Source organism: Salvelinus fontinalis, chromosome 20, assembly GCF_029448725.1.
Source record: "Salvelinus fontinalis isolate EN_2023a chromosome 20, ASM2944872v1, whole genome shotgun sequence".
NCBI classification, from domain to species: domain Eukaryota; kingdom Metazoa; phylum Chordata; class Actinopteri; order Salmoniformes; family Salmonidae; genus Salvelinus; species Salvelinus fontinalis.
In genome coordinates, this window is record NC_074684.1 from 2,821,142 (window position 1) to 2,847,588 (window position 26,447).

The following is a 26,447-nucleotide window of genomic DNA, read 5'->3' on the forward strand; positions in this document are numbered from 1 at the left end:
TAAATGTAAATGTAAAAGATGAAGACTGTCTGTTTGTTTGTTTCTCTGTTGGAGGCCGGTGTGCTGTGCATGTGGCGTATGTGTGCCGTGTGTACATGCCAGTGTGTTTCTCTACTAGCCCATAGCCTCCACAGTCCATGAAGCCTAAGGCCTCCAGCTGCACCTGACACACGCACGCACGCACGCACGCACGCACGCACGCACGCACGCACGCACGCACGCACGCACACACACACACACACACACACACACACACACACACACACGCACGCACGCACACACACACACACACACACAGAGAGGTGGCAGCCTCACCAGCTGTGTCTGGAGAGGGAGTGCAGTACAACCCTGCCATGCATACACATCTGTTTACACACATTTCATACAACTCCCAGTTTAATAATACACCTCAATAAAAATCCTCACTCTGTGTATTTCAGGCATTCATTCAAATTGAAAGTCCAAATAATGGACACGGCCAACCGTAAGTGTTTCCTGGGTTTTGGTATGCTAACATACAGATCTAACATGCCCTTTAAACCCCAAACCCAAACACCCTCTTCCGGACAGGGGGGGGGCTTTCAGCTCTCTGCTGGGTTCCTGTCTTTGTGTGGAAGTGTGGTGTGGTTCCTCATACATAAACAAGAAAGACCTTACTCGACAGAATACACAAGCCCCCAAAATGCCTTGTTGGAGACGAGCCCTCGAGGAACGGTAAAACAACAGTAAAGATGCAGAACCTGCTAGTACCTGGTGTATTTCTTTACCGGGAAACCAGAATTAAGAATCAACTAACTCATTGGTCTCGGAGACCCTCTCTCTGAAGCGTTTGGACTCATAACTACTTAGTAGGGCTAGGCAATATATTGAATGAATTCGATGAATTCAAATGTATGTTTTGCGCGATATTCCAAATGCCTGTATCGCAATAATTTTTTCTCATGAAGCTTACCGGTAGTACCCAGTCGCGCTGTGTTTGTTTGCAAGCACAAAACGACTAGAGACTGGAGTCTTGTGAGTAACCCACCAGGTGATCTAGTTGCCGTGTGGAATTCACAAATGAATGTTGAGCAGCTAGATATCGTATAATTATTACGGTAAGTGTCTAAAATTGGCTAAATGCTCTGCAGTTGTGCATTTGGTTTGCTCATTTAGAAGCTTGTTAGCTATCTTGCCGGTAAAAGCAGAGAATCCCGTCCTGGATCAAGAGCCTTTCTCGCTAATATTATTTTTTTTGCGTGCTGCAAACGGTGAGTAGCATTTTTTTGATACTCGTATAACTTTATGAGCTGGGATGATTATCCTGAAAATTGTTTCGGTCAGAGACTGTATAAAATGTTCACAATACGCTCATTAGCAGTTAGTTAGCATTCTATATGGGATTTTACATGTACTTGTTAGCATTGCTAGCCTTCGGATTACAAAAGCTCAGTGGGGTGTTACCGAATATCCCGGTGTGGCACAAGGTCGGTATGAGGGTATGACAATCTGGATACTGCCCAAGCCTAGCGGTGAACAGCAATCTTTCCACAGATTTTCAATGGAATTCAAGTCTAGGCTTTCGCTGGGCCTCCCAAGGACTTTCACATTCTTGTTCTAAAGCCATTCCAGCATTGCTTTGGCTTGGGGTCCCCCCCCCCCCCCCCCCCCCACGTCCAAGGTTGTCTGCACTCTGAAGCAGGTTCTCGTCAAGGATTTGCCTGTATTTGGCTCCATTCATTGTTCCCTCTATCTTTACCAGTCTCCCAGTCCCCGCCACTGAAAATCATCCCCATTTCATGATGCTGCCACCACCATGCCTCACAGTAGGAATGCTGTTAGATGGGTAATGAGCTGTGCCTGGTTTTATCCAGACATAGCGCTTTTCATTCAGGCCAAAGAGTTTCATTTTTGTCTCATCAGACCACAGAATATTTTGCCTTATGCTCTCAGAGTCTTTCCCGTGCCTTTTTGAAAACTCCAGGCATGCTGTCATGTGTCTTTTTCTCAGGAGCGGCTTCTGTCTGGCCACTCTCCCATAAAGCCCAGATTGGTGAAGTGATGTAGAGACTGTTGTCCTTGCGGTACGTTCTCCCATCACAGCCAAGGAACGACTGTATGAAGTTCAGCCAGAGTGGTCATTGGGTTCTTGGTCACCAGCCTGACCAAGGTCCTTCTTTCCCGTTTGCTCAGTTTGGTCCTTATATAGACCGTGTGTCTTTCTTACTAAATCATGTCCAAACATTTGAATTGGCTACAAGTGGACTCCAATCAAGTTGTAGTGACATCTCAAGGACGATCAAAGGAAATGTGATGCGCCTGAGCTCAATCTGTGGTGGCATAGCAAGGGATGTGAATACGTATGTAAATTAGACATGACTGTATTTCATTTTCAACAAATTTGCAAACATTTCTAAAAACATGTTTTCACTTTGTCGTTATGGGGTATGGTGTGTAGACGGGAGATAAAAAAGTATTTAATCCATTATAAAGTGTAAAATGTGGAATTTGTCAAGGGGTATGAATACTTTCTGAAGGCACTGTCTATCACAAATCGCTCATTAGTTTGAAAAACATTTGACATGCTTTTTAGGCCATATCACCCAGCCCTCATACTTAATTATGAGTCCATAACTCTATCCTCTGTTGACGTGATAGACATCTCAGCCATAGCAGTGACGGCCAATCGTTCAATATTCATCCATGTTGATCTAGTCCGTGCCTGGTTTGGTGAGTGGTCAGCATGTATGGAGTCACTCTCTGAGGAGTGAACAGTCTCTCTGTCTGTCTCTCTATGGTCGTCTGAACAGGACCCAGTATCTCCATGCCAGCCTGGTATGAATGGGGCACTGTGGAGGCAGTGTGCCACACACGCACGACGGGCAGGCACACACGCACCCTGAGGGATGCAGGGTGGGTAATGGCTTCTTCTGAGAGGGCTATTGAAAACAACAGAGGATTAAAAACAAACGAGTCCGAGCCACACTGTGGAAAAACACAAACCCGGGAAGTGAATTTTAACCATCGCCCATCGGTAATGCATTACACATCAACAACAGTGTATTTAAATGAGCCGCAGACCGAGGCCCTGAGTCAAAAGTCCAGACTGCTCTGCTCTATTTTTCTCTCCTCACTCTGCCTCACTGACTAGAATATATTCCTTAGAACCTCCAGCTACGTCCAGGCTGTGACATATGGTTAGAGATGGCTGATATTCCCTATGGAGGCCTCCCTCCCGCTCTCGCCGGGCCCAGGGCAGGCACATGCTTTCCCTCACATTCCTCATACTCTTATTAGAGACTAGCTACAGTACTGCCTAATCACCACAAACATGCCACAATCGATCCAGAGTTAAGCCTACCATGTCCACGAGGGAGACAGAGACAGAGCCAGACAATACCGTTTCATTCACTGTGTCTGTTCATGTAGAACGCCTGATTACAACTCGCCCAGAGATCATCAGTAAAAGTCCATGACCTTTCTGGGCCTATTAAACAATGTCTGCATAGAAACATCTCAGTCACAACTCCAGTTTCGGTATAGACGTGTGTGTATAGCATGGCCGTATGTGTTTAAATGCCTAGAATACGGTCTGAGCGCGGTTTCCGTCTCAACCGTCAGCCCTGTACGTCTGTTATACTTCGACTCCCCAAGCTCCAGACCAAAAGCCTACGGCTCGCTGTTGTTACAGCGTCCTAGGTATTTCCTTACTGCAGTGTTCCTCTGAGGGAGGCCAGTGTGTGTTAGCATAGCTGGGATTCCTCTCCGGCCATGAGCTCATACAGCCCATCATGCAGCTGAGAGCAGGATGGATCAATATCCATATCACGACCAATGGCACGATTTGATGAAATAACAACAAGGGAAGTGTGTGTGTGTGTGTGTGTGTGTGTGTGTGTGTGTGTGTGTGTGTGTGTGTGTGTGTGTGTGTGGGAGTGGGGGAATATGATAACAATAGCTGATAAGGCAGTGTGAGGGGGGTACTTGGGGGGGGGGGGGGGTGTATGGGGCCAGTGGACAGGGGGTGATTAATGGGGTATTGACTGTCGATGATGGGGGATTGGAGGGGATGGAACGTCTGGAAGTTGAGAAAATCAAAACTGCCTTTTTCTAATACACAGCCTATGGAGAAGGCAATTTTCTCTCAGTGTTATCTGACCAACAACAAAACTGGGGTCTGTGTCTGATAGGCTAGCTGACTAACCAACCAACCAGTTGAAAGTCTGAGTGTCCCTAAAATTCTGTGAATGTGGGTGGAATGTGTGTGTATCGAATTCAAAGAAAACGGAAGGAATGACAACAACGACGGTTTCTGGAGTTGAACAGATGCCATAATGCAGTAGACCAAACAAGCTTTTATAATGGCTCCCACTCGTGCATACAAGAGTGCACCACCCTGTCTTGAGTCAAGTTCAATAGTCATGCTAACAGTAAGAACCGGCTGTTAAAGTCAACACCCAGACCATTAACCCAGACAATTACAGAGAGAGCGAGAGAGAGACAGAGTTCCCCAACCCCCACGACTAAAGCCGGAACACTGTTCTCGCTCTCCTTACCAACTATTCCCAAATTTCCTGTTCAGCTGAACCTCTTCAGAAGAACACTGTGACAACCCATTTGGGCCAGGTCCAACCTCCTCACTTCACTTCAGTACTTTACGCAACAACCATCTGACCAACAGCTTGGGGGAAATATTGTGTCGATCTTCCAGTAAAAAACTTGAGGCTGGAGTTTGTTATTCTAAGTCAATGGGGTAAAACACTAGTGGGAGGACTAACTTGACTGACCAGTCACATGGTTTACTATATCTAAGACTGATGACAGGGATTGCTCGGCTGTGTACTGTTTATATTGTAGTAATACTTCTGCATGATATGTAGACATTGATCGGTAAAGTTACCCCACTCTTATTTTAAACACATGGCTCACTAACAGCCATAGGGAGAGAGAGGTTTCAGTCCTGGATTCCACATTAGAATATGCTACCTTTTCCCCTTAACAGAGAGATGTATAGGAGAGAGTATTCTGACTGGAATACTGTAGCTGTAGGTAGCTACGTGGCCATTTAACCATCCGCTCTGAGCCAAACGCCAATTACACTAACGCGCACATCGAAATAATTCATCATCTTCACTCTGAAACTTAACAGCCGAATGACTATGTACGCACAGAGAAAAAAAAATCTGCTCAAATGCAACCAGAAGAACAGAATATAAACTCAGCAAAAAAAGAAACGTCCAGCGTTTAATTCTCAGCAAACTTAACATGTGTAAATATTTGTTTTAACATAACAAGATTCAACAACTGAGACATAAACTGAACAAGTTCCACAGACATGTGACTAACAGAAATGGAATAATGAGTCCCTGAACACGGGGGGGGGGGTCAAAATCAAAAGTAACCGTCCGTATCTGGTGTGGCCACCAGCTGCACTACGTACTGCAGTGCATCTCCTCCTCATGGACTGCACCAGATTTGTCAGTTCTTGCTGTAAGATGTTACCCCACTTTTCCACCAAGACACCTGCAAGTTCCCAGACATTTCTGGGGAGAATGGCCCTAGCCCTCACCCTCCGATCCAACAGGTCCGGGCTCTTCGCTGGCCATGGCAGAACACTGACATTCCTGTCTTGCAGGAAATCACGCACAGAACGAACAGTATGGCTTGTGGCATTGTCATGCTGGAGGGTCATGTCAGGATGAGCCTGCAGGAAGGGTACCACATGAGGGAGGAGGATGTCTTCCCTGTAACGCAAAGCGTTGAGATTGCCTGCAATGACAACAAGCTCAGACCGATGATGCTGTGACACACCATCCAGACTATGACGGACCCTCCACCTCCAAATCAATCCCGCTCCAGAGTACAGGCCTCGGTGTAACGCTCATTCCTTCAACGATAAACGCGAATCCGACCATCACCCCATGTGAGACAAAACTGAGACTCGTCAGTGAAGAGCATTTTTTTCCAGTCCTGTCTGGTCCAGTGACGGTGGGTTTATGCCCATAGGCGACATTGTTGCCGGTGATGTCTGGTGAGGACCTGCCTTACAACAGGCCTACAAGCCCTCAGTCCATCCTCTCTCAGCCTATTGCGGACAGTCTGAGCACTGATGGAGGGATTGTGCGTTCCTGGTGTAACACGGGCAGTTGTTAGTGCCATTCTGTACCTGACCCGCAGGTGTGATGTTCGGATGTACCGATCCTGTGCAGGTGTTGTTACATGTGGTTTGCCACTGCGAGGACAATCAGTTGTCCGTCCTGTCTCCCTATAGCGCTGTCTTAGGCTTCTCACAGTACGGACATTGCAATTGTATTGCCCTGGCCACATCTGCTGTCCTCATGCCCTCAGTCCATCCTCTCTCAGCCTATTGCGGACAGTCTGAGCACTGATGGAGGGATTGGGCGTTACTGATGGAGGGATTGGGCGTTCCTGGTGTAACTCGGGCAGTTGTTAGTGCCATTCTGTACCTGACCCGCAGGTGTGATGTTCGGATGTACCGATCCTGTGCTGGTGTTGTTACATGTGGTTTGCCCCTGCGAGGACAATCAGTTGTCCGTCCTGTCTCCCTATAGCGCTGTCTTAGGCTTCTCACAGCACGGACATTGCAATTTTATTGCCCTGGCCACATCTGCTGTCCTCATGCCTCCATGTAGCATGCCTAAGGCACGTTCACGTAGATGAGCAGGGACCCTGGGGATCTTTCTTTTGGTGTTTTTCAGAGTCAGTAGAAAGGCCTCTTTAGTGTCATAAGTTTGTAAGCTGTTAGTGTCTTATCGACCGTTCCAAAGGTGCATGTTCATTAATTGTTTATGGTTCATTGAACAAGCATGGGAAATAGTGTTTAACCTGTTGGGGATGGGGGCGCTGTTTAGACTATTTATGCTAATTTGGCTAATTTTTTAAACGGCTTCCCACAAAATCCTTGATCGTACAATATGCATATTATTATTATTATTGGATAGAAAACAGTCTATAGTTTCTATAGGAGTTGAAATTTTGTCTCTAAGTGGAACAGAGCCCATTCTACAGCAATTTCCCTGACATGGAGTCAGATTTGAGAAATGTTGGCCACTTTTCTGAAGTCAGTTAAAAGGGCACTGTCGTTGCTATGACTATACGGACACTTCTTACGTCTTCCCCTGGATGCCTTTACGTGATGACGATTCCAACGGGGTCGATTGCGCGTTCACAGGCCCTACAAATGAAAAAACCCTGAAGCTAGTCATTCTTTGGGAGCTGCGTCATGAGCCTAGAGGACACCGGCGCGCACCTGTTCCAAGCGTTAGTTTAGCCTGTTATATTTCTCCGGTCATCTTTTCACTCGTTATAGGAGTTAAAAACATCATAAAGTAGTTAATTTAAAGCGTTTTATAGCAATTTATATCCGTTTAGTGCGATTTTGGGACATTTATTTTTGCAACGATGTGAAAAGTTGGGCACGCTTTTCAGTTCATCCCGAACGCAGTTGACATTTCCACATGGCAAGAGGACAGCTTTCCACCAAAAGACGATTTCTCCCAAGAAAGGATCCTTTGCCCAAGATACTGATGGAAGAACAGCTCAAGGTAGGACATTTTTATTATGATAAATCGTGTTTCTGTCGAAACATTTTAGTGGCTTAGGACGCCATGTTTTTTGACGTAGCTTCGCTTGGCGCAAACTGTATTGAAAAGTAAGGATAAATTAAAAAATGTAATAACGCAATTGTATTAAGAATTAAATTGTCTATCAATCCCTGTCCACCCTATATTTTTTAGTCACGTTTATGAGTATTTATGTATAAGAGTAGATCACTGTCTAAGTGGCGCAAGGACTTTTTCTTTACCAGCTTGTCTACATTTCACATTGTCTAACCATGATTTTGGTGGCTAAATATAAACATTTTCGATCAAACTGTATATGCATGTTGTAATGTGATGTTACAGGAGTGTCATCGGAAGAATTCTGAGAAGGTTAGTGAAAAAATTAATATCTTTTGGCGATGTTGACTTTTATCGCTCACTTTGGCTAGAATCAATGCTGGGCTGCTAATTGCTATGTGCTAAGGTAATATAACGATTTATTGTGTTTTCGCTGTAAGACACTTAGAAAATCTGAAATATTGTCTGTATTCACAGGATCTGTGTCTTTCGATTCGTGTATGCTGTGTATTTTTACGAAATGTTTGATGATTAGTAGTTAGGTAAACACGTTGCTCATTGTAATTATTCTAGTCCATTTGTGATGGTGGGTGCAATTGTAAACTATGCCATCTACCTGAAATATGCACTTTTTTCTAACAAAACCTATCCCATACCATAAATATGTTATCAGACTGTCATCTAATGAGTTTTTTTGTTGGTTAGGGGCTATAAATATCTTAGTTTAGCCGAATTGGTGATGGCTACTGGTGTTGGTGGACAAATAAAAGATGGTGGATTATGCTAATGTGTTTTTAGGTAATAGATGTACATCTTTACATATTGTGTCTTCCCTGTAAAACATTTTAAAAATCGGAAATGTTGACTGGATTCACAAGATCTGTGTCTTTCATTAGCTGTATTGGACTTTAATGTGTGAAAGTTAAATATTTAAAAAAAATATTTTTTTTGAATTTCGTGGCACTGGTTTTTCAGTGGGGGGGGGGGGGGGGTGTGCCGCTAGCGCCACGCTGATCCTAGACAGGTTAAACCCTTTACAATGAAGATCTGTGAAGTTCTTTGGATTTTTACGAATTATCTTTGAAAGACAAAGGGTCCTGAAAAAGGGACGTTACTTTTTTTGCTGAGTTTGTTTTCTTTTTTCAATCATAACTCGGTATCTCAATCGGTGTCCTTCAATCCAACCCAAACCACCGTGATGAAACATTTACTCAAGGCTCTCATTGTGCCAGAGCTGCAACCCTCTACTGATAAGGCCTATTCTTTGGAGGGAAATATGGGTGTTGCTATTCAACACCTATCCTGGATGCATTCAAGGTCCTGATTTCCCTGAGCAGTCGATGTTTTTAGTCTACGAGGACAAATACCTCATGAGCCAGCAAGATGTTCTTTCTATAATTATTTTGAGAAACTCCCCCAACAAAAGCAGCAATCATGTGTCCTCCACAGCTGAAATAACCCCCTACTAAATAGCACACCAAGCCATTTCTGTCAGAGTTATTAAAGAATTCCATTACCAGCATGCAGGGCTAAACTCAGTTCGCTGACTGACCTCTTTGGTCCTCTTGCATGCTAAACTAACTGCCAAATTAGCTACAGTACTAATCTCTTAACTTAGAGTTCTCTCTCTGTCCCTCTCTCAAAGCAGTGCTTGTTATTTGTCGTGGCAGCTTAAGGTTCCAGAGGTCTCTAAACCATTAACTTCAGCTAAAGTGTTTGTTATTTGTCGTGGCAGCAGAAGGTCCGAGAGGTCTCTAAACCATTAACTTCAGCTAAAGTGTTTGTTATTTGTCATGGCAGCAGAAGGTTCCAGAGGTCTCTAAACCATTAACTTCAGCTAAAGTGTTTGTTATTTGTCATGGCAGCAGAAGGTTCCAGAGGTCTCTAAACCATTAACTTCAGCTAAAGTGTTTGTTATTTGTCGTGGCAGCAGAAGGTTCCAGAGGTCTCTAAACCATTAACTTCAGCTGAAGTGTTTGTTATTTGTCATGGTAGCAGAAGGTTCCAGAGGTCTCTAAACCATTAACTTCAGCTGAAGTGTTTGTTTGGATACTAGCTTTAGGAACACATTCTTACTGGTTGTATGTTGTTCTGTTCGCGCTGTGGACAACGCTTTTGTCAGTGTCAGGACCAGCCTTGAGACTAGCTAGACATCCTCTAGGACAGTGGTTCCCAAATCCAGTCCTTGAGTACCCCCAACAGTACACATTTTTATTGTAAAAAAAAAAAAATCTAAAACTTTTAACATCCAACGGAGCACCATGAAATTCATTATTATAAAATGGAAAGAATATGGCATCACAACAAACCTGCCAAGAGAGTTCCGCCCACCAAAACTCACGAACTAGGCAAGGAGGGCATTAATCAGAGAGACCAAAGATAACCCTGAAGGAGCTGCAAAGCTCCACAGCAATTGGAGTATCTGTCCATAGGACCACTTTATGCCGTACACTCCACCGAGCTGGGCTTTACGGAAGAGTGGCCAGAAAAAGGCCATTGCTTAAAGAAAAAAAGAAACACGTTTGGTGTACGCCAAAAGGCATGTGGGAGACTCCCCAAACATATGGAAGAAGGTACTCTGGTCAGATGAGACTAAAATTGAGCTTTTTGGCCATCAAGGAAAACACTATGTCTGGCGCAAATCCAACACCTCTCATCACCCTGAGAACATCATGCTGTGGGGATGTTTTTCACCGGCAGGGACTGGGAAACTGGTCGGAATTGAAGGAATGGCAGATGGAGCTAAATACAGGGAAATTCTTGATGGAAACCGGTTACAGTTTATTCCAGAGATTTGAGCCTGGGACGGAGTTTCACCTTCCAGCAGGACAATGACCCTAAACATACTGCAAAAGCAACACTCAAGTGGATTAAGGGGAAATATTAACATGTCTTGGAATGGCCTAGTCAAAGCCCAGACCTCAATCCAATTGAGAATCTGTTGTATGACTTAAAAATTGGTGTACACCAGCGGAAACCATCCAACTTTAAGAAGATGGACCAGTTTTTCCTTGAAGAATGGGCAAAATTCCCAGTGGCTAGATGTGCCAAGCTTATAGAGACATACCCCAAGAGACTTGCAGCTGTAATTGCTGCAAACGGTGGCTTTACAAAGTATTGACTTTGGGGGGGGTGAATAGTTATGCACGCTCAAGTTTTCAGTTTGTTTGCCATATTTCTTGTTTGTTTCACAAGAAAAAATATTTTGCATCTTCAAAGTGGTAGGCATGTTGTGTAAATCAAATGACTCAAACCCCCCACAAATCCATTTTAATTCCAGGTCGCAAGGCAACAAAATAGGAAAAATGCCAAGGGGGGTGAATACTTTCGCAAGCCACTGTACAGTTAGGCCTTGAAGCTTAGGCTGATGCACTAATGCCAGATAGCTCAAGATAATGAAAGAAAAACATCAATGTAGCCTATATATTTAAATTGCACAAGAATTATACATTTCTGGAGTTTTTAAGGCATTGTTTTCTCTTTAGTCAATCCGCCCGCCCTTCATCCACACAATATTTGATGACTCTAAACCCACCCACCCCGCGGATATAACTGCAGGGACTGCAGTTATGAGTCAACCCACGCATCACTAACCCCTACACCTCAACCAGCCGCCCAGTCCAGGCTGGAGGAAAGACAGGGGCCAAGGGGAGGCGCGCCCCACCCCCTCCAGAGGTGTTTCCTGAGGATATCCTCCACAGCTCTGAGAGAAAAACCTGCCAGCTCTGCCTGGTCACGGACGCCAACAATAAGAGCCTGGACGGGGAGGGGTAGGTCTGAGCTGATCTGGCCATTCTTGGCTCAAATGTGGCTAACCTAGGTTGGATGTGGCTATGCTAGGCTGGGCTACGACTGACGGGGGGCTGAGGCTGACGCAGACTACACAATGCAACAATGTGAGGAGGAAAAGCTCTTTGAACAAATGGAGGTTTCTGTTAAGTTGACCATATGTTGTCACAGATACAGTGGAGAGTTTTAAAATAAGTGTGGGCTGAAAGGGGCTCACTCTAATAAAACACATCAAAGGCTGAGTAACAGGAAAAGGGCATTCAGCATATGTGAAGGGTGAACTAGCCCTTGAGATGGAGACAAAACACACTCGTACTGTATTGAGATCCGAACAACTTTACACTCCTAACAGATACGCCTTCCTCAACGAATAACATGTCTTCTTGATGCTTAGCTTTGAGTCAAACATCCATGCAGATCGAGATGAAAGAGCTCTTTGAGACTAGCTGCCTGGGAGGACTGTCAGCTGTCCAGATATGTGATCAAATTAGAGGCTGACGCAGACTACAGCAAAATCACTGTTGGAACTAACTGCTATGCCAGCTAAAACGACATGGTATGAACTCAGACACCATTTGCAGAGGGAGGTATTAAAGGTGTACTAAATAGTGTACTATGTGTGTACTATGTGCTGTTGAGGAGTGGTACTTCGACATATCCACCCATACACATCCATCCATACACAGTCACATTGTGGAAATGTTATACATGGCCTTTTCGACTATTTTGGAAAGAAACACAAAACATTTTAAGATCCGATTTGAGGAGACCCAATTGGGTCGGTTCCAGACTACTAACCCTGTTCAAGCAGCAGTATTGCCAATGTACCCATAATGCAACAGCTATATACCCCGTAACAGCCCCAGACTGTTAATTGAATTAGGGCTGTGTATACCCGGTTGCAACCACAAACAAATGACTGGCTCACTGAGGTATTCTCATGAAAAACATTCCTAGAAGTGGTTTAACCTCAGCCGGAGGGGCGCCAAGCAATAACACCAAAGGCAGCATGACACACAGGACCAGATCCCTCTGAGCTTTAGTTAACTATGATGAACGATGAACCACCTTGTCAGAAATTTAAAAAAAAGATTGAACCTTTATTTAACTAGGCAAGTCAGTTTAAAAAAAAATCTTATTTCATTACACAGTCATTGATAGGTTTAGGATCAATTATAATTCAATTCATTTATTCTTGAACTGGAATTTCAATTCACTTCCTGGTCATTAGCTTACTGTATCTGAGCCTCTCTAATGCAGTTAAAACTGTACTGAGTGACAAAGAGAACTGCAGTGGTGGACACGTCATATGACCAAATGAGCTAGATTAGATTTATATCAGGGGGAAAAACTGTGCATACTTTACATTCATTAGGTTACTGAGAAGCTGTGTCAACTCCAACCAGCTGCTGTACATTCTAATCTGTAACAGCAGATGTTTTAATAGGCCCAGGCACCAGCTAACTCAAAAGGGCATTCTTATGTAGGGCCCCAGAGACAAAGGCCATAGAAAAAGCCTTACGTACTAAAAACAAACTAAATATAGCATGGCCATTTTGCTGCCAAACTGATAGGGAATCAATTGTGTTGAGGCCCATTGAACTGTACACGTTTCATAAACATTGGGGATTGAATATATTGTTGGCCTGTGATAACTTTGAGAGAAATACTGAGTGAAACACCACAGATTTCAGATGGCGTGTTGGCTGCTGAGCTACAGTTTTCAAGCCATTTCCAGTCAGTTACAGCCTGTTTTCCTAGAGCATTGGTCACCAATCTTTTCTGAATCAAGATCACTTTCGCAGTCTAAAAGAAAGCCGATATATATATTTTTTTAAACATGGCTTATAAAAGGTTACATTAACCTAATAAAAACAGTTATGTAGGAATGAGATTTGTGCAGTAGGCCTAATACATTATCACAGCATATTGTCTGGCCTGCCAATAGTTAAATTCTCAGACCATATTATATTTCATAACTCGAGCTTTGATAACAAAATCGATCAGTTGGTGTAGCACTTGCGAAGAACAGCTGAGCATAAACTGAAATAATATGCAAATAATTTGCTTTTATGTTTTCCTAGACTGACAGTACCTTCATCTGATGGGTCATGCTGCTTTCAAGACAACTGGGAACTCGGTGAAAAAAACTAGGTCAAATCATGACGTCAGTGATCTTTAGGTCGGAAGGTCGGAGCTCTAGAAAGATGACAGAGTTTCCGTCTAAGAATTCTGTCACGAACCGGCTCAAAGCCCGTAACAAAAAGGGAGACAACGTGGAGATAAGGAATAACAAAAATATATTTATTAACTGAGGTAACCTACATACAATTAACAATGGTGTGTGTAGTCAGTAATCAGTAGTGTGAGTGGATGCGTGTATGTAGGTGATAATGAGGAGTGTTGAAAGATGCCAAAGCAATCAAACAAAACCGGCCCCAAAAAATGCCACAACCAAAATCAAACAGTGGGTCTGCACTGCGCGGCAGGTAGGCTAGTGGTTAGAGTGTTGGGCCAGTAACCGAAAGGTTGCTAGATAGAATCCCTGAGCTGACAACGTAAAGAATCTGTCATTCTGACACTGAACAAGGCAGTTAACCCACTGTTCCTAGGCCATCATTGTAAATAAGAATTTGTTCTTAACTGACTTGCCTTGTTAAATAAAGGCTACATAATTTTTTTATCAACAAAAATATATATTAAAATTAGCCACCCTTTGCCTTGATGACAGCTTTGCACACTCTTGGCATTCTCTCAACCAGCTTCATGAGTTAATCACCTGGAATGCATTTAAATTAACAGGTGTGCCTTGGTAAAGGTACATTTGTGGAATTTCTTTCCTTCTTAATGTGTTTGAGCCAATCAGTTGTGTGGTGACAAGGTAGGGGTGGTATACAGAAGATAGACCTACAGTATTTGGTAAAATACCAAGTCCATATAATGGCAAGAACAGCTCAAATAAGCAAAGAGATATGACAGTCCATCATTACTTTCAGACATGAAGGTCAGTCAATCCGCAAAATTTCAAGAACTTTGAAAGTTTCTTCAAGTGCAGTTGCAAAAACCATCAAGCGCTATGATGAAACTGGCTCTCATGAGGACTGCCACAGGAAAGGAAGACCCAGAGTTACCTCTACTGCAGAGGATAAGTTCATTAGAGTTACCAGCCTCAAATTGCAGCCCAAATAAATGCTTCACAGAGTTGACGTAACACTTGTTTAACACTTTTTTTGGTTACTACATGATTCCATATGTATTATTTCATTGTTTTGATGTCTTCACTATTATTCTACAATGTAGAAAATAGTAAAAAATAAAGAAAAAACCTTGAATGAGTAGGTGTGTCCAAACTTTTGACTGGTACTGCATATATATTTTTTATATTCTAACGGTTATTGACTTGCCAACTACAGTCATCCAACATTCAATGACAGTCACAGCCCTAAAGGTGACCAGTGTGAATGTTAAGGCTGTCACTCTCCTCTTCCTCGGATGAGGAGAGGAGAGAAGGATCATCAGACCAATACGCAGCTTGAGGGAAATAAGCCATCTTTTATTTCGTAACGACGGCACACGAAAACAAACACTTTAACAAACTTACAAAACAAGAAAACGACGTAGACGAAACCTGAACATAAACTCACATCACTAAACGTAAACTCACGGACAGGAACAGACTACATCAAAACGCACGAACAGCCAAACAGTCCCGTATAGTACATACATTCGACGACACAGGAGACATCACAGGAGACATCACAGGAGACATCACAGGAGACATCACAGGAGACATCACAGGAGACAATCACCCACAAACAAACAGTGAGAACGCCCTACCTAAATATGACTCTTAATTAGAGGAAAACGCAAACCACCTGCCTCTAATTAAGAGCCATACCAGGCAACCCAAAACCAACATAGAAACAGATAACATAGACTGCCCACCCAAAACACATGCCCTGACCATAAACACATAAAAAACAACATAAAACAGGTCAGGACCGTTACAGAACCCCCCCCTCAAGGTGCGAACGCCGAGCACACCAGCACAAAGTCCAGGGGAGGGTCTGGGTGGGCAGTTGACCACGGTGGTGGCTCCGGCTCTGGACGCTGTCCCCACACCACCATAGTCACTCCCCGCTTCTGTCTTCCCCTCCCAATGACCACCCTAAAACTAACATCCCCTAAATAATCGGCCAGCACCGGGAGAAGGGGCAGCACCGGGACAAGTGGCAGCACCGGGACAAGGGGCAGCACCAGGATAAAGACTAGCACCGGGATAAGGGGCAGCACCGGGACAAGGGGCAGCACCGGGACAAGGGGCAGCACCGGGACAAGGGGCAGCACCGGGACAAGGGGCAGCACCGGGACAAAGGGCAGCACCGGGACAAGGGGCAGCACCGGGACAAGGGGCAGGTCCCGGCTGATATATTCTGGCAGGTCCTGGCTGAGGGACTCTGGCAGGTCCTGGCTGAGGGACTCTGGCAGGTCCTGGCTGAGGGACTCTGGCAGGTCCTGGCTGAGGGACTCTGGCAGGTCCTGGCTGAGGGACTCTGGCAGGTCCTGGCTGAGGGACTCTGGCAGGTCCTGGCTGAGGGACTCTGGCAGGTCCTGGCTGGACGGCTCTGGCAGGTCCTGGCTGGACGGCTCTGGCAGGTCCTGGCTGGACGGCTCTGGCAGGTCCTAGCTGGACGGCTCTGGCAGGTCCTGGCTGGACGGCTCTGGCAGGTCCTGGCTGGACGGCTCTGGCAGGTCCTGGCTGGACGGCTCTGGCAGGTCCTGGCTGGACGGCTCTGGCAGGTCCTGGCTGGACGGCTCTGGCAGGTCATGGCAGGACGGCTCTGTAGGGAGGAGAAGGAGAGACAGCCTGGTGCGTGGTCTAGGCACTGGCTGCGCTGGAGAGGAGGAAACAGCAGGAGAGAGAACCCGGAGAGACAGCCTGGTACGGGGGGCTGCCACCGGAGGACTGGTACATGGAGGTGGCACCGGGTCTACCGGACCGTGAAGGAGGACACGTGCTCTTGAGCACCGAGCCTCCCCAACCCCACCAGGTTGAATGCTCCCCGTAGCCCTGCCAGTGCGGCGAGGTGGAATAGCCCGCACTGGGCTATGCAGGCGAACCGGGGACACCACCTGTAAGGCTGGTGCCATGTACGCCGGCCCGAGGAGACGTACTGGAGGCCAGATACGTTGGGCCGGCTTCATGACATCCGGCTCGATGCCCAACCTAGCCCTCCCAGTGCGGCAAGGTGGAATAGCCCGCACTGGGCTAAGCACGCGTACTGGGGACACCGTGCACTTTACCGCATAACACGGTGTCTTACCAGTACGACGCCTTCTACCTCCACGGTAAGCACGGGGAGTTGGCTCGGGTATCCTACCCGGCTTTGCCACACTCCTCGTGTGCCCCCCCCCAATAATTTTTTTGGTCTGACTCACGGGCTCCCAACCGCGTCGTCGCGCTGCCTCCTCATACCAGCGCCTCTCAGCCTTCGCTGCTTCCAACTCCTCCTTTGGACGGCGATATTCCCCTGGCTGAGCCCAAGGTCCTCTACCGTCCAGGATCTCCTCCCAAGTCCAGGAGTCCTTGTTGCTCCGTAGAGCATTCCCTTGCCGCTTGGTCTTAGCGTGGTGGGTGATTCTGTTAAGGCTGTCACTCTCCTCTTCCTCGGGTGAGGAGAGGAGAGAAGGATCATCAGACCAATACGCAGCTTGAGGGAAATAAGCCATCTTTTATTTCGTAACGACGGCACACGAAAACAAACACTTTAACAAACTTACAAAACAAGAAAACGACGTAGACGAAACCTGAACATAAACTCACATCACTAAACGTAAACTCACGGACAGGAACAGACTACATCAAAACGCACGAACAGCCAAACAGTCCCGTATAGTACATACATTCGACGACACAGGAGACATCACAGGAGACATCACAGGAGACATCACAGGAGACATCACAGGAGACATCACAGGAGACATCACAGGAGACATCACAGGAGACATCACAGGAGACAATCACCCACAAACAAACAGTGAGAACGCCCTACCTAAATATGACTCTTAATTAGAGGAAAACGCAAACCACCTGCCTCTAATTAAGAGCCATACCAGGCAACCCAAAACCAACATAGAAACAGATAACATAGACTGCCCACCCAAAACACATGCCCTGACCATAAACACATAAAAAACAACATAAAACAGGTCAGGACCGTTACAGTGAAAAACATTCAATCAGGTGTGTCTCTGTTCTGTGACATCATAATTAGTGATGCACCGATATTACATTTTTGGCCGATAACGATATCCGATACTTTCTTTGCCAAAAAACCCCGATACCGATAATCGATATTAAACATTTTAGCGGCCTTTTAAGCATTCTACTACAGTTAAATAGTTAACACACACACATGGACGCAGAGGTCTAAGGCACTGCATCTCAGTGCAAGAGGCGTCACTACAGTCCGTGATTGGGAGTCCCATAGGGCGGCGCGCAATTGGCCCAGCGTCGTCCGGGTTTGGCCGGGGTAGGCCTTCACTGTAAATAAGAATTTGTTCTTAACTGTCTTGTCTAGTTAAATAAAGGTTATACACACACACACACAAACACAAACACACACACACACACACACACACACACACACACACACACACACACACTGACCAAAAAGTTATTTGGTTGACAATTACGTATGTCCCCATTACCAGTAAAACATAATCAAAACATATTTCTTTAATTTACTTGTGCTGTTTCGTTGTTCATTTGTTCAGTCGTTTCATTCTCAAACAGGATTTCTATGGAGCACCGTTTGGGTCCTTGCTTGTCACAAAATATTATTTCTAACACTATTTGACGTGTCAAATAACACTATTTGACGTGTCAAATAAGCTTGTTGACCAATCAGGACCTGAATTTGACTGCACGTCACAAAATAATTTAACGCGCTCATACATTTGATATGTAGTTATTACACATTGATTACACTATCACTTGTATATCATATGTCACAACGATTCATCGATACGTATGCTATGATGCTGGTAAAGTTGTCTCGGGCACCTAACAGTGCTGGTCATAAAAAAGCTAGCTAGCTCATGGATGCAAACAATGTTCTTCCCCAAAAACAAAGCAAAACGACATAATCTGTTTCAGTAGCGATAGTTAGCTAGCTAACTATATAGCTAGGTGTCATCATCTAAAATAACCCTAATTTATGAGACAGTTCTTATTTAATTAATGGTGATCGGACCCATCTCTGTGAAGCTAGCCACAATAAGGATTAGCCACAATAGTGGACTTTGCAGTTAGCCTTCAAAATAAAAGTATCGCATAATTCTACTATTTCTATTCATTTGCATCACTGTCAATGACATACTTTTATTTTGAAGGCAAACCGCAAATTCCACTATTGTGCCTAATCCTTATAGTGGCTAGCTTCACAACACATAACCCGGTACGGTCGAGCCTCACTCTTTAGATGAAGCTAGCTGGCGGTTTACAATGTTAGCTTTGGGCAACAGGGTTAAGTTGCTGGCTAGATATTTATTTTCATGAACTGAAGTTCAATTTCAATAGGCGAACAACAAGTGGCAACCTAGCTAATACTTACTCACAAGGATTCCTAAATCATTGCTAAGAATAATGAAAATGACTGCAGTTTTTACTGGTCATTGTTTTCAGGCTGGTTGTATTGGTGCTAGCTAGGTACCAAGCTAAAGCTAGCTACGCCAGAAGTTGCGGTCGAACAAATGATGCTTTATTACCAACGCGGTATTGTAAACACATCGTTCGTGGCCGGTGTTTGCTCGTTTGCTGACTTTTTTGTAGAGCTTTGACAGTGCTACTGTATCTTTTTTGACATGCAAAGACCCACACGGCGTTCCATAGTATGTTTGTCATGAAGCTAATAGCAGTGACTCTACTACCGTGTGACTCCGGTAGGGCAACATCGGAAAAATAGCGCACTTGGTAGTGTTAACCGGTGCTCAACCAGTCGGTAAAAGCCAACATCACCCACGACAGAGAACCATTGATTGTCAAGGGCAATGACTTCCATTATCTTGGCTTTAATGGATTTCGCCTTTGAGTTGTCTCACTGAAATTTTGTTACTCTTTCAAATGACTGCTCGACTTGTTGACTGCTCGATCCACACAGTAGACATTGTGTGCTAGGTTATGAATGCTGTGTTGCACGTGTAGCGCAACATTTTACGTGGCGTCATTACGTCATATAGGTATGCACGGTAGCTTTGACATCGTTTTTGCACATCGGGCGTTAAATCAGCCGATACCGATGTTGGCATTTTTTGCTAATATTGTCCGATTACGATATGTTCACCGATATATCGTGCATCCCTAATCATAATGACATTATTGGTGATAAAACATACATTAAAAGGCCACATGCCCCAGTCTCAGGCATCCGTGAAAAGGGAGGATGGGTGAAAGGCTGTGCCTTGCAGTCACCTATGGAGGAGGTGTCATACCAGTGTCTCTCCCTGTGTGTGTGTGTGTGTGTGTGTGTGTGTGTGTGTGTGTGTGTGTGTGTGTGTGTGTGTGTGTGTGTGTGTGTGTGTGTGTGTGTGTGTGTGTGTGTGTGTGTGTGTGTGTGTGTGTGTGTGTGTGTGTGTGTGTGTGTGTCCTGCAGGCAGGAGAAAGACATCAAAGAGCACTGGTAGACATTTGCCTCCAAAGTACTACATCTGGTAAAATCGCCTGGCTGGGGTCCCAGGTCTCCCACCCTGAGTCAGAGGCCAGAAGACACTTTCATCAATTACACACACCCCACACACAGAAACACACACACACCTCTGTCTCTATCTTCAGTGCTAGGCCCTTTCACACTCCATTCACATACACTGAGCCAGACGAGACCAAATTAACACGTTGATTTTCAAACGACACACCATTCACACTGGGAAAAGACCAAAACACATTGGCTCTACTGATCAAGCAGATCCAATGACCCACACACGTCAAGATGGCTGTGTCACCCTGGCCCCTCACAAAAAACAAGAGGCAAAGGTGATTATGTAGATGAACGTGACCTTTTCCATATCTTAATTGCAGGATTTGCCATGCACTTTAGGGAGATGTGGATTGGTATAGGCCTATGTGGACTACGATTGCTAGACATCAAAGTGATATTGTAGTCAAAACGGTGCCGATTATTATTCCAACGTGCTTGAAGGTCCGCACTGATATCGGACTAACAAGAAAAACGTACAATTAAATCTTTTCAGTCCTGAAATGTGACAATCTGATTTGAAAAATGCAAATTTCAACAATGTTTCTCATCATAACCTTCCCAAAGTAACATTCCATTACAGTAGCACAGCAACAAGTGTTTTGGCAGTATGATTATTACACAGCGGTGCTCAACTCCTCTAAAACTTTATGAACTCTTACGAAAAAAGACTGCAGTTAGAGTGCAGTATAACTGCAGTTATAAACTGGGTGGTTTGAGCCCTGAATTCGGATTGGTTAAAAGCCATGGTATATGAGACCCTATACCACGGGTATGACAAAACATTTATTTTTACTGCTCTATTTACATTGGTAACCAGCTTATAATAGCAATAAGGCTCCTCGGGGGTTTGTGATACATGGCCAATATACCACTGCTAAGGGATGTGTCCGGGCACTCCGCGTTGCGTAGTGGATAAGAACAGCGCTTAGCCTATATTGGCCATATACCGCGCCTCCTCTTGCCTTATTGCTTAATTAGGGTGCAGTATAAGTGCAGTATGCTGCAAATATTGGGTCCAAAATAATACTGTTTTTACTGAAGTTATTTTGCAGTGGTATAACTGTAGTACACTGCAGTTATTCTGCAATTACTGCGTCCAAAATACTACAGTCCACTGCAGTTACTGCACCTTTACTGCAGTTTCAAAACCGCAATATTTGTTTTCTAAGGGAACTGTTACAATGGTGTAACAATGCGACAGTGAAGTTAAATCAACGAATTGTAACGAAGCTTGATCTGCAAAGATGTAACTAACCACTGATATCTTCGCAGCTCACGTGGACTTGAATAATAGCACACAAACAGTTACTTTTTCCACATCGAGAGCAACATACCATTTTCATCGGATTCCAAGTTTCATTCAAATCCGATCACCTCAAATACAGAAGAGCTCCCCGTGAACAGGTTGAAGAAGGGAAATATCCGAATCCGAAACCCACACGTTGGGCATGGAAGATGGAAAGTAAACGTTGAGCTTGGCGCTTTGAGAAATAGAACCGCTTCCCTTGCGTTGTTGTTTTGGGACGTGATTTAAGCCAACATGCATGAACCAGCATCAACCACTGAATGGGCAATGACTGTCCCCCTTTGAGGGCCACAGTTGAAAAGCTTTTCTCAGTTTGTTGTTACCTTCCTGTCTCCCCTCCCCCAAACCCAAACTGCCCCCAAACTTACCAGCATCCCCATCACGTCTGTCCAGAGTTTGGAAAAACTGTCAGGCACCGCGCCGCCCGCCTCCGGTTCTACGAAGGCGGCTGCCTGGTCGCCTTGGCCCTCCATAATGTCTATGGTTATGAAGTATTTCCTTTCGCGCACTTTTAATCCGTGACCATACGCAATTGGTTGGCTACAAGAACGGTGGCGACCCGTAGTGGGTGACAGACACCTCTGCTTGAGAAAGTTGTCCCTGTCTCAACCTTGAAATCATTCAGTATTCCTTGGAAGAAAAAATGACTGCAGGATTGAACGCTCTCCAAATACCTCCAGACCTGCTTGTGAAGTGAAACAAGTGCCCTAAAACTCCGGGGCTAGTTGAATATGTTCCCTTTATGCGAATGCATGCACTACATATTGCAATAGCACTTTAAACAGCTCAGTCAACACAACAGAAGCCTGGTTCCATTGCATGGATTCCATATGAAAAGTTCACAGGTTGAGCTTCCCGCAGCACGGTGCCCGTGCACTGAAAATATCCACCTAGTTGTCTTCTTTCACTATATCAGGAGAGAACGAAGTCAAAACGAATGAAAAACTCAAATCGCGAATTACAGAGACATATTTCCATTAACAACAAAGTAAGAGAAAACGCACGAAGTCCTTTCCTTGTCCGTAATTATCCGCGCTCCTTCCTCCAACAGTGATCTCCAGCAATAGTTCGTTCTAGTTCACCCGACGGCTGCAGCAGCTCACTCCTCCCAGCAAAAAAACATTTCGACAACAGAAAGTCCTCTGGTGTCAGTCTTCTCTGCTCTAACCAAAGGAAATCTGAAATCAATGTAGTATATTTCTCAAACTTCTCAAAGCCATTCTTTAGTAAATGTGGTGGGAGGGTGCCAGATGGACGTACACTGAGTGTACAAAACATTAGGAACACCTGCTCTTTCCACGATATTGACCAAGGCCAAATTTGGCCCGCGGAGTAATTAATAAAAAAAATACACAACTAAAAACTACTGTTGAGAGTTAGAATAATAGAAAACACGAGGTGCAATTTCGAAATGTGGTTGTACATCAGCAGTCACTTAATTAGCCCTGGCAGCAAAACATTTTTAGATTGGTACATTTGTAGCATGGTCGAATTAAGACCAGGGTGAGGCCCATTAATCAACAACTATCATTTTAAAAACAGCAAACATTTGCCTCCACCCTATCGCAAAATGTGTAGAATTACAAAAAAATAAAACTGCAATTTTTTTCCTCTCTGCCCTGTGGAGAAAATTAGTAAAATTGCATTCCGTTAGTTATAAAATGGAATAATATTATCTCTGCACAAAGGCAAAAAGTGTTACATTTCAGGAAATATGAATGTCGGTAAGCAGATCCACGAGCCACCTTGTAGAGTCCATGCCCCGATGAATATAGCCTGTTCTGAGGGCAAAAGGGGGTGCAACTCAATATTAGGAAGGTGTTCCTAATGTTTTGTACACTCAGTTTATAAACCCTTTATTAGGCTACTAAGTGCTTGTCCTGTTGCTTTTCCATCATTCTCCACACAATTTGATCAAAACTAAATATTTTTAGGATGGGTGATGTACATCATGCCCTATTAGCAAACGAGGAAAACTTCACAGAGCCCAGAAAAAAGTATATAAAATAAAATAGACTACACATTGAATTGCTGCCATGTGTATAATTTATGGGTCCCACTGTACCACAGCAATAACAGTGGAAAAAAAAACTACAAACCTGTCCACTACATTATAATATTTATGTAACTACATGTCATTATAAAACACTTGTGCGAGCCGGAACGGCTTACAGGGTAGGAGCCTATCTCCCGTTTCTGTAGCATGAGGCAGCTTGATGTACAAGTACACCAACTGGAAAAGACGCTAGTCTATCGCAAGGCCTTTACCTCCTTAACGCTGATTGCCAAGTGGAGACGCATCAGGTCCCATTTTTACAGTCTTTGGTATGACTCGACCAACTCACAACATTCCGATCTCAGGGCGAACGCTCTAACCACAAGGACGCTGAATTGGTCCACTGTTTTATATAGGTTAGTGTAATTAGTGTAATGATGAAAAGAACATCTGTAGAATGTTTATCCACTTATTTACAGTAGTTATCCCGATGGGTAAAAACTACCAAGCCTCATAGAGTTATAAATAAAAAAACAAATGATGCCGCATACAATGACCAATTCTACAAGAACATTATCTTGCAAATTGCATACATCTCTGGATTCTACATTGTGTTGAATGGATAATGTGAGGGAAGGCAACTACTGTAGCCAGGCCTACTGAATAAGTCGTGACTGTGTCTCAGCGTGTCTCCGTGCTGCCAGAAGCACGCGTCTCTGAGAGAGCAGCGTGTCTGGTGAACAGCAACAGCTGCCCTGGTCTTGTGACAGATTCCAGATTAGAGAGAGAGAGAGAGAGAAAGAAAGAGAGAGAAAAGAGGGTGAGGGTCAGGGAGTAAAGAGACAATACAACCTAAAACCCTTGGCCTACCGTGTGCAAAACACTAACATAACCACCAGTCATAACTTCTCCATAATGTGGAATGGACAATGACACATTCGATCTGCACCTGGGCTACTTAACTCCACACGTTATGTAGTGAAATGTGATCAGAGGCTCTTTGAGGATTACAGGGGTGGTGTGTTATATTCCTGTAGGTGATGGCCACTCCTCCATTCTTCCATTCCCCTGTTCTCTCCATCACACATACTAATTGGCCTAATCTGCACAAACCACAGAGGCGAGGCTATGGACGGAGAATGTATTTCACGGGCCTGTGACGAGCAGCAGCTTCTCAACGGTATCCTGCTTACAGTCTAAACACATAAAACGCAGGCAGTACAACCTCGGCTTTGTTCGCCTCCACTCAGGGGCATTCACCACTGACCCAGCTCTTACCCCCCCTGGCTGGGCACTGGCCCTGGGCAAGCCTGCCGGAGGGGAGCTCTGAAATGGTGGGACTGGGAGGGTTTGGGATGGTGAGTATGTGTGTGTGCACATGCATATGTGCCTATTTCCCTCATAATTGTTTTCCTACAACCACAGGTAATATTGGAGGTACCATAATTATCTCTAGAAACACCACCACAAGCCTTCAACTGCTGAGGCGTTGTGTCACTACTGGCAACCCCTCTCACTTCCTTGTTCCATCCTACCCTTCCCCCACTACAGGATAGGTTAGGACAGGTCACAGGATACGCCCCTCACTGTGCCCCACCTGTAAGGGCTCAAACAGAGGGGTCAGCTTGCTAATGAGGTGAAAAGAGACAGTCTGTTGACTCAGAGCACACAGCCCCTGTTAATGCACAACAGTGTGTGTGTGTGTGTGTGTGTGTGTGTGTGTGTGTGTGTGTGTGTGTGTGTGTGTGTGTGTGTGTGTGTGTGTGTGTGTGTGTGTGTGTGTGTGTGTGTGTGTGTGCGCGCACCTGGCTGTGTAATCTCGTTCCTTTTCCATCACCTCCAGATAGTAGGTGTCATGTTGCCAGATAAAACCCTCTGTTGAGGCAGTCAGTACTGCACTTGCTGCTTCCTTCACCAAGGCCGATCTCCACTGAACGTATACAGCAGGAATAGGCAACTGTCAACGTTAGGAACTCATTCAGGGTCTCAATTTACTGTTGAGACTTAGAATAGTAGAATACACAAGGTGCAATTTCGAAATTTGGTAGTGTGCATCAGCAGTTTTTCTCTTGATATGTCAGTCACTGACGGGCACTCAATTAGCCCATGTAGCAAACATTTTGTAGATTGGTAAATTAGTCTAACGGACAGCTATATAAACTTGTAGTAATCAAGGTTGAATTACCGACCGGTGGGCCCCCATTGATTTTGTTTGTCACTCTCACTCTGATATATAAAAAAAACAGCTAATGTGTAGAATTGCAGCAAACTTGCTTTAAAATTGCAACATTTTGGCAGAAATTTGTAGAATTGCAGGAAATTCACTTTTAAACAGAGGGGGAGACCAACAACATGTTGCTTTGGGCCCCCAAAAGGCTAGGGCCGGCTCTGATTGCATTAGTGGGTATGGATGTGAGTACATAAAAGACAAGCTCGTAATCTGCCCCACTTCAGAGTGAGAATGGAGAGGAGCAGGGAAGAGAAGTGTGTCCCTGGATAACATTAGAGCCCTGTGGCCCTGACAGACGGACAGACATTACACATAACGTGATGACCCACATCCACACACAACTCATAACCAACCCTCCGACTAACATGTTTGGGTCTTTTCGGCAACTTATAATAACATATCATCTATGTCACTCCTCTAGTCATCAACTCTGTGATAAAGACAACAGTCCTAAGGGGGAGCAGAGAGGAGATATGGTACATAAGAGGAGAAAGAGGGAGTGGAGGAAGATAACGTGAGGCAGAGGAGTGCTGGACCTCCCCAGCTAGTGAAAGTGACCCATGGAGGTCAGTGACCCTTGGCCTGAAAATAGCCCCCAGGGGTCATTACCCTGCCTGGCAGGACTGATAAACAATCTGGTGGAGGGACAGACCCAACCAGACACACAGGAATACCTCTGTTTTATTACTGCACCACAGGGTGCTAGGACCACAGAGATAAACGGTAGTACCATGGTCGTACCATATAGGGA

At 44.8% G+C, this 26,447-nt stretch overlaps 1 protein-coding gene across 6 annotated transcripts in view; it reads right to left on the bottom strand.

Moving 5' to 3' along the window:
* Positions 1-26,447, bottom strand: part of LOC129817152 (SAM and SH3 domain-containing protein 1-like) — a 333,502-nt gene that overhangs the window by 81,980 nt on the left and 225,075 nt on the right. Inside the window, exon 1 of one of the 6 annotated variants that reach the window (XM_055872104.1) lies at positions 21,839-22,744. The exons of 4 other annotated variants lie outside the window; for them this stretch is intronic. In XM_055872104.1, the coding sequence (XP_055728079.1) occupies positions 21,839-21,943 (105 nt within the window). In that variant the 5' untranslated portion in view covers positions 21,944-22,744. Of the gene's footprint in view, positions 1-21,498; positions 21,806-21,838; positions 22,745-26,447 lie in introns of those variants that run through there. One more of the 6 variants, XM_055872105.1, reaches the window with a different exon arrangement.